Source organism: Cryptomeria japonica, chromosome 4 (assembly GCF_030272615.1).
Source record: "Cryptomeria japonica chromosome 4, Sugi_1.0, whole genome shotgun sequence".
Lineage (NCBI taxonomy): Eukaryota > Viridiplantae > Streptophyta > Pinopsida > Cupressales > Cupressaceae > Cryptomeria > Cryptomeria japonica.
In genome coordinates, this window is record NC_081408.1 from 457,076,347 (window position 1) to 457,085,954 (window position 9,608).

A 9,608-nucleotide genomic window follows, 5' to 3' on the forward strand; every position below is an offset into this window, starting at 1 on the left:
GATAGTGAGCAAAAGCCAGTGTTGTCATATGTTGATGACAATAGTGATGTAAATTGAAAAGAGTACAATGTCATATGCACAGAGAGAACTTCTCCTGGACAATCAATATTACCCCAAGCAAGAAGATGAGATTAGAGTTCATTGGCAAAGGACATAGGAACTATCAATGATGCAAGTTGATGTTCTTGAACAAATATCATCACCAATCTTTAATACTTTAAGTGCCAACATCTTGTAGCAACATGAAGACCTCCTATATAGAGGATGATGTAAATAAAGTCGTGACTTGGACACTTAAATTAGTTTCAATTATGCAATTGTAATTTCCCTTTGACAAATTACATGTAATGTCAAAATTGTAATTGCAAGTAGTCACATTACTTGTATTCTTGTAACTTGTAATTAGATGTAAACACATTACAAGTTGAAAGACAATAAGATTAATAAATAGAATCAACTATACATTCGATGTTTGATTTATTTAAATTGATTAAAAATAAACATTTAAGAAAAACCTCTTCACATTTTTTATTTATATGACATGCTAAAATGACAAGTCAACATCACTTTTGAACCCAATATATGTGAAATTTTAGATAATCAAAAAAATAAAAAAATTGTTCAATACAAACTATATTTAAAAAACAGAAAAAATATACTGACCGGGCAGTCTTGGGTGGAGGATACATCTGCACTGCAGCACTTATTCAATAAAACAAAAACAAAAAAATTCAAGCCTTTCCCAGCCTTTTTGATTTACAAAGCAAGGGTGTTCAAAATATCGGTGTAGAGAAATCAAAATCAATCAAAAATTCGACAGTAAATACAGAAAACCAAGTGTTCCTAGAGCTCATCTATGAGGGTTTATGTAGAGAATTTTGTAGAGATGGTCACATAAAAGATCTGAAAACAAGTCTAAACAGTATAGTTCAGACACAGAGAGGTAGGTGAAGCAGGGTTCCTGGCTGATGTATTTCATTTTCCCCTTCAGTGGGCGTTACATTACATTACCCAGTGAGCTCATAATGCAATTTTCTGCACACAAATCACTGGCTTCTGCTATCGGACCCCGTTTGTTTGGCGGTGAAAGTGAGATGTAAGTGGTGCAAGCAATGAGCGACATGGGTCATGGAAGGCCTGGCTTCTGGGCGGTCGTGGGTGCACTCATAGGCGAGCTTGGCGAACTGGAAGACCAGACTCATCCTCAAATGGTCGCCTTGAATCCAGTCTTGCACGGCAGGGTCGAGAACGTCATGGAATCGTGCGTTTTCGAAGGCGACGCGAGCCCACTCCACACTTCCGCCGGAAAAGTTGTCGACTGTGAAATTGTCTTGGGGCCTCTTTCGGGTAGCGAGCTCGAGCAGGACGACCCCGAAGCTGTAAACATCGCCCTTGAGGGTGACCCGAAAGGACTGCGAGTACTCGGGTGGAACGTAGCCCGGCGTTCCGACGAGCTGGGTAGTGAGATGGCTGTCTGAGGCGGCGAGATTCCGCGCGAGGCCGAAGTCGGTGATGAAGGCATGGAGGTCGTGGTCGAGAAGTATGTTGCTGGGTTTCATGTCGCGGTGCACAATTGGGGGGCGGCACTCATGGTGAAGGAATTGGAGGCCATTGCCCGCCTCCGCAGCAATCTTGACCCGGAGCAGGAAATCGTTCAGCTCAGGGGTCTCCTCGTACAGGCGGTCCTCCAGGCTGCCATTGCTCATTAGTTTGTAGATTAGGAGCTTGTCCGAGCCTGCGATGCAGCACCCAAGTAAGGGGGCGACATTTGGGTGCCGGATTCGGCCCACGGTTTGGACTTCCGCTAGGAATTCCTTGTCCAACCGGGGACTGTGATCGGTTAGTCGTTTCACAGCTAGGGCTACTGTTGTGCCGTCCTTGAGCTGGAGATGGGCTCTGTAGACCACTCCGAAGCCGCCTTGTCCTATGACGGATGATTCGCTGAAGTTCTTGGTTGCTTTCATTAGGTCTTTGTGACTTAGAACCGTCTCCTCTGCCATCGACCCGAATGCTGCTACTTGCTCGCCCGGCCTGTCCTGTTTTTCCCTCTGTATCTGCCAACACCATCCGATCACAAGTGCAATCAGAAGTGAGACCCCAATGATGGCCAGGGATGCGATGCTGCCGGGGCTTAGGGTGGATCGGACTACTTTGGTAACTGAGGGTGGAGGCGCAGCCGTTGGCTTTCTGCAGGAGTTGTGGGAATCGTCCATACTGGTGGTTTCCCTGCATAAGGCGACATCCCCAATGTAGGAAGCGTCTGAGAAGGTGAGGAATTGACCCGAGGTGGGTACTGGACCCTGCAGGCGGACGTTGTAGGAGACATTGAATACTGTCAGAGAGGAGAGGGCTGCTAATGAATTGGGGATTTCGCCTTCCAGGTCGTTGCTGGTGAGAACCAAGGCTTCCAAACACTCTAGGCGCCCAAGTTGGGTTGGGATTGGACCGTGGAAGTGGTTGTATGAGAGGTCGAGGAACCTTAAAGACATGTTTCCCAGGAACTCTGGAATGACCGTGGAGAAGCGATTGTGGGCAACGAGGAGAACGGCGAGAGTGGAGTGATTGGCCAGGGAGCTGGGCAGAGCGCCAGTGAATTTGTTTGAGCTGAGTTCCATATATCCCAGCGTTTGTCGATGTGAGGGGCAGAAGGACGCCGGGTATGGAATGCCTCTCAGACTACTTTCCACGGATGCCCTGCATTGCTCGTCTCCGTAGATAATGTACGGATCCGACAAGCCACCAGGAACTAGTCTGCGCATTACCTCGCAGATTTCTACCTCTGGCGGGAAGAGCTCTCCATTGGCATTATTCAGTCGGAAGGTGTCTTCAGCCCTGTGGCCCATGAAACCCATCGTGTGGGGAAGCTCTCCGGAGAAGCGGTTGTTCCCCAGTTTGAGAAACCTCAGGCTGCTGCACTTGCCGATCTCTGGCGGCAGAGGGCCGTCGAGCTTATTGTACTCGAGGTTGAGCCAGAGCAGGCGCTGCAATTTACCGATGGTGGGGGGGATTGGGCCATGAAGTTTATTGCAGCACAGGTCGACCATCTGCACTTGTGCCAGATTCCCAATTTCCACAGGAATTCTTCCCTGGAGAGAATTCGATCCCACAAACAATGACTGTAAGGATGGAAGGTTACATAGCTCTACGGGGATCTCGCCCATTAATGTGTTGTTCATCAGGTTCAACATTTTAAGCCTTGAAAGCCCACCTAGCTCGGGGGGAATGTTCCCCGTGAGATTGTTCTGGTGCAGCAAAAGATATTCCAGAGATACCAATTTACCCAATTCCGGAGGAATGCTGCCTGAAAGATTGTTGTTTGCTGCAGTAAAAATGCGCAACTCAGGCAAGCTAACGATTTCCGGAGGGATACTTCCGGTGAAGCCATTGTTGTCCAAGACCAGTTTTTTCAGATCGCTAAGCATCCCGAGCTCCTTGGGCAGTTCTCCTCCAAGACGGTTCCCGCTAAGATGGAGAGCGGTAATTGAACTGCACACTACAGTAATGGGAGGAATTCCTCCTGTGAAAGAATTGTTCACGAGATCCACTTCTCTCAGATTCCCACACGTATTCAGTAACTCACGAGGAAGCATACCGCTCAAATAATTGAAACCCAGATCAAGCTTTTCCAAATTTCCCATCACCGCAATCTCAGACCGCAGAGGCCCGACCAAACGATTGTAGCCCACATCCAGAACTTGCAATTTTCGGCAATTCTGCAAGCCCGAGGGTAGCTCGCCCTGAAATTCGTTATTCGACAGATTGAACACCCGAAGTTCAGGGCAATTGGCAAACAGAGCATTGGGAATTTCCCCTGAGAGACGATTGTTTGAAAGGTCCAGATATCTGAGACGAGGCATGAGCATGGAAAGCTCGAGGGCGATGGTTCCTGTGAGATTGAGGCTTGTGAGATTCACAGACTCGATCTCCCGTTGCCCATTGCATCCAATGCCCAACCATGAGCAGGCCCCCTCCTGGTTTTGCGACCATTGGTGCAACTCTCCGTCGAGTCGCCGTTCAATCGATAACAGCGCCTCTTTCTCCACTCCGCTCTCACTAATACCCCAACTGCACATTCCCACCAGACATAACAATAGAAGCCCTGTACACAGCTTCACCATGATGGACCAAATTTTCCCCTCATCTCAATACCATCCTCACCTCATACAACACAAGATGTCTCAACAGATTGCAGTTGCACCTCGCCCCAAATGTCGCGTTCAAACTTTGAACGCCAACCGAAGTATCAGGCCACCGGGGACAGGATTTAATGTGCAAATTTGAGTATCTCTGATCTTCTAGAAAATCTGTGTTTGATACGCTAATCTCAGCTACAGGCTAAATTTTGTGGCATATCAAGGCTGTGAAGATCAGATACTCCTTAAAAAATGATGGTGTAGCCTTTCTTCCAGCAGAGGCTTAACTGGATGCCTTGTTCTTGAAACGGCCCAACTGAAGGGTCCAGTCAAAGGGCTATCTATAGTGCGACCACTATTAATAATCAAACTAGTAGTAGCACTTCTTCGGGCAAACCTCGGTAGTACCCTAAAATATTGATGAATACAAAACATCTCTACTAATTACTATCATTTAATTATTTTACCCATATTTATTATAAAAAAAAAGGCAGTCAAAATTTATCTTCATTATATATTTGTAGCAGTGAAATATTCACATTTCAACATTCTTAAAAAGACGGATTGAAATAGTCACATCTTAAAGATCTAAAATTTAATTTGGACAGTATCAATAATAATATCAAATTTTATCTTCATTAGATACGTTTATAACACTAAAATATTCACATTTTAACATTCTTTAAAACGGGAATTGAAATAATCTCATCTTAAAAGTCTAAAATTTAATTTGAGGAGAATAATATCAAAAATTATCTTCATTATATATATTTGTATTCATTATACTATTTGTAAGAATAAAATAGCTGCATTTTAACATTCTTAAAACTAGCAATCACACCTTGGTGTGCAATGGGTACACCGAAGAGGTGTGGAAAGTGAATTAAGGAATATTTCGTTATATTTAGAAATGATTTAATGTGAGAGGAGAGATGAGGATAGGGATGGAGAAGGAGATGGAGGAGGAGAGGGATATGGAGAGTTCAGGAGAGGGATAAATAAAGAAGAGAGCGGGTAGGGATAGATAGAGATATAACAGATAAATATATAAAGAAGGAGAGAGAAAGAGTTATAGAAAGAGACAAATAGATATAGGAACTTATATACAAAGAAAGGTAGAGAAAGAGATTGATATAGAGATAGAGAGAGATGTAGAGAAAATAAGATAGAGAAAGAGGGAGAGGTGGAAGAAAATATAGAGATAGAGGTAGAGAGGTAAAGAGATTTGGATATAGAGGTATAGGAAGAAGGAGAGGGAGAGACGAAGAGAGATTGATGGATAGAGGGAGACATGTGTAGAGATAGAGGAGGGGAGAGGAAGATATGGTAAGAGATAAAGATAGAGCAGATGGAAGAGGGAGAGAGATAGGGGGATAGAGAGGGGTAGATAAAGATACATAAAGGGAGAGGGAGAGGGAAACATAAAGTGATAAAGAGATAGAGATGTAAGAAGACATAAAGAGAGGGGGAGGGGAAGATAAAGAGGGAGAGAGAAATAGGGGATATAGAGAGAGGGATAGAGAAACAAGGAGAGATAGATGGAGAGATGGGGAGAGAATGGGAGAGAAACATATAAATAGAGAGATAAATTAGGGATAGGGAGGGAGACATGGGGAGAGATAGAGAGGGAGGGAGTGAAATAGAGGTAGAGAAAGACATGGGTAGAAAGAGATAGTGAGATGAGTGAGAGGGATATAGGGAGAGATAGAGAGGGAGGGAGTAAAATAGAGGTAGAGAAAGACATGGGTAGAAAGAGATAGAGGTAGACTGAATAAGAGGGAGACCAATTTTTGAGAGGGACAAGGAGAATGGTATAGATAGAGGGAGATATAAAGAGATAGATAGGGACAAAGAAAGAAAGGTAGGTATATAAAGCTACAAATATATGGATAAAAAGAGATAGAGAGAAATAAGGTGATAGAGACAAGTAATAGAGAGAGGGGGAGAGAGGTAAAGATGGGAAATATAGAGAGATAGAGATAGATATAGGGAAGGAGAAATGAAGAGTATGTGCATCTGAGTGAGAGATAGATATGGGGAGAGAGATAGATATCTCCCACTATATAGATATAGTGGGAGAGTGAAAATAGAGAGATGAGAGAGAAGTAGGGAGATTTGTAGAGAAAGAATGATATTGATAGAGGAAGAGATTGCTATTTTAATTATATTTATATAAAAATAAAAATTTAAAAAGGGGTAAAGATTTATTAAAAAATCATAGAATTACAAAGAACAGGCCTTAGGCCCACCAAGACATCAACAAAAACTAAAAGGGTCTTAAAAGAACCACTAGCACCACCACTACAAAGTCTAGTGACCATAGCAATAGATCCGACCGTCGGATTTCCAATGATAATACCTTTTTGGAAAGCCCTCGAAAAGATGATGTTACACCAAAAACCAGGTTGATCTGGAGCCTCGAAGGGCCTCAAAAATGACAATGAAAATGAAACAAACATAAAAAGGAAATTGATCCTACACCACTGGGTGCTCTTGCATCATCCTGTCTTCAAGCATTAACCTGTCTAAAGTTTCAAGATAATCAGGAGGTATACCATCCCTTCCACTAAAATCCCAACCATCAACATGCTCTGAAGCCCACTTGGCCAAACAATCAACCACTCTATTCCACTCCCTGGGAATATTACAAAAGGAGACAAATTCCAATGTATTACACATTTGTAAAATTTGTTTGACCACAGGAGCTAATTGCCAACTCACATCATTCAAATTTTGTTTGTTCAACATGCCCACAACAATTTGAGAATCCGACTCACAAATAATCTTCCTCCATCCTAAAGAACAACCTCTCTCAACAACAATCTTAATAGCTATGGCCTCCATAAGATTGTTAGAGTGTTTCCCAATATAAATAGAGAAGAAAAAAACTACACAACCATCATCACCTCTACCTATACCTCCAATACCTACATGTCCAGGATTCCCATGAGAAGAGCCATCAGTATTAATTTTTAAGATTCCCACAGGAGGGGGAATCCACCTTCTATTTCTACTTATCCTCTGCTTTGCATGTCGAGATCTATTTCCAGCAGCATAGTCCATTTTAATGTTTTCCAATTGCAGATTCCTTACAATAGAAGAATCACCCGGATCAACATTTTCAGACAAATTGCACTTAGCCAAGATTGTCTCCTGAAGCCTATTAACTATCTTCTGCCATAGTTGGGGACTCCCTATATGTGAATCACAAAAGACCCTCTGATTCCTTTCCAGCCATAAATTCCATATAATAAGAGCTAGCCCAATAGCCCACGCCACTTGAAGAAAATAGGTCTTTGCTGGGGGTCTGCCCAAGCTATCCCAAAATTCAATTAAGGAGGTAGCATGAAAAGAAGCATGTTGCCAAGCCTCCCACCACTTGTGCCAAATCTCCCTAGAGAAAGGGCATAGAAAAAACAAGTGGGAGCAGTCTTCCTCATTATGCATACAAAGATAACAGATAGATGGTCCCTAGAAGCCTCTCTTACGAAGATTATCCCACTTGAGGCATTTCCTCTGAGCAACCAACCATAAGAAGAAATCACATTTAGGCCAAGAGAAGCTATTCCAAACCTTCTTCCACCAGGGAATATCCATCAGGCCATGCAATTGCCTATCAAGCTGAGTATAACCTTCAACAACAAAAAACTTGCCTTTTGGATTAGAACCCCAAGCCACAATATCTCTCTCCTTGAGGGAACTACATAGCCTACCCTCCAAGATATTAACCAACACCACACGATCTTCATCTGAACCACCCAAGGGCCATTCAAGAGGATCCTTCCAACAAGTTACTTCAACCTGTCCAATGCGCCTAACTGTTTTAAAATTCTCCACCTTAACCCATCCAGCATTAGTGAAAATGTTGGAAAGAAGCTGAAGCTATGGATAACTAGACAGAATAGGAGGGTGACCATCCCAAGAGTCCTGCCAAAAAAGAGCTTTAGAGCCTCTATTACAAATCTAGAAAAGGCCATCTTTAATAAGTTGGGCAACTTTTTTAAGAGTATCCCAGATACAAGAGCCCCTGCCCACTAAACTAAGACGAGGCACCTCATGATCATTAGCACCAGGGAGATAAGTGTGGGTTAAAATCTTGGCCCATTCCTAATCCTGACTGTTACACCACCTCCAATACAACTTAGCCGCCAAGGCCTTGCTAACCAAAGAAATAGATCTGAGGCCAAGACCCCCAGCATGTCTCAATCTACAAACAGAGTCCCATTTAACTAAACTCCACTTAGAAGAAAGAAAACTACCAGACCGAAGAAATTGATGGGAAAGAGCATCTAACTCTCTCACAAAGATGGAGGGGGGAGCCTGCACAAAACACCTATAAATGGGAAGTGCTTGCACCATAGTCTTTAGAAGAATCACTCTTCCAGTAGAGGATAACCACCCAGAAGTCCAATGATTAACCTTACAATGAAATTTATCCAAAATTCCTTGCCAAAAATCTCCACGTTGAACCCCCAAATCTAAAGGAATCCCGAGGTACAATAAAGGAAGGGACCCTGTCTGAAATCTGAGGATCCTGGCAATCCTATTTTGAATGAGCTGAGGGGTATTAAAGAAATATATGGATGATTTATCTTCATTAATTTTATGACCTGAGGCTTTGCAATAGATATCTAAAGCTCTCCTGAAATTCACTGCCTCATTGATTCTGGCCTTGCCCATCAAACCTGTGTCATCCACAAACTGAAGATGGGAGTAGGGAGGTAGAGCATTACTCCAACTCCAAACCTGAATAAGACCATGTCTCACCTGTGAAGTGAGAAATCTGCCAAGACCTTTAGCCATGAGAATAAATAAATAGGGAGATAAAGGGCCCCCTTGCCGAAGACCCGCGAAGCGCTAACCAATTCTAAGGGTTCCCCATTAATAAGAACTGAGAAAGAGGTAGAAGTAACACAACTAAGAACCCAATTCACCTACTCTTCTCCAAAACCAAAAGCCAAAAGGATCTTCTGTAAGAAATCCCAACTCACCCTATCATAAGCTTTGGCCATGTCAAGTTTAATAAACATAGCCTTCTCCTTAGAGGAAGCCATCGAATGAATAGCCTCCATTGCTATCACAACTCCATCAAGGATCTATCTTCTGTCAATGAAACCACCTTGCTCCTTAGAAACCAAAGTGCAGAGGAGAGGTTTGAGTCATTCCGTAATCAATTTAGTGATTATCTTGTAGACAACATTACATAAAACAATAGGCTTGTACTGATCCAAGCTATTAGCCCCCTCCTTCTTAGGAATGAGAACCAAGAAGGTAGAATTCATATAGTTGAGCATTTGTTTATTCCTATGAGATTCTTGAACCACATCTAGAAGATCATACTTTATAATCTCTCAAAATTCTTGAAAAAACTCAATAGGAAACCCGTCTAGGCCAGGAGCCTTGCCTTTTTCATTTGAAACACAACCTCCTCAAGTTTAGACAACAAAATGGGGCGCAAGAGAGCATCATTCATTT

At 42.9% G+C, this 9,608-nt stretch overlaps 1 protein-coding gene across 1 annotated transcript; it reads right to left on the minus strand.

Moving 5' to 3' along the window:
* Window positions 1-543: 543 nt before the first annotated feature.
* On the minus strand, window positions 544-4,537 carry LOC131077403 (brassinosteroid LRR receptor kinase BRL1). The gene has a single exon (XM_058014898.2). The coding sequence runs from the start codon at window positions 4,116-4,118 to the stop codon at window positions 1,047-1,049; it is 3,072 nt and encodes a 1,023-aa protein (XP_057870881.2). The 5' UTR covers window positions 4,119-4,537; the 3' UTR covers window positions 544-1,046.
* Window positions 4,538-9,608: the final 5,071 nt, after the last annotated feature.

Bases quoted from the DNA above. Each gene is read 5' to 3' on its own strand.
- LOC131077403 (XM_058014898.2), bottom strand. From the start codon at position 4,118: ATGGTGAAGCTGTGTACAGGGCTTCTATTGTTATGTCTGGTGGGAATG.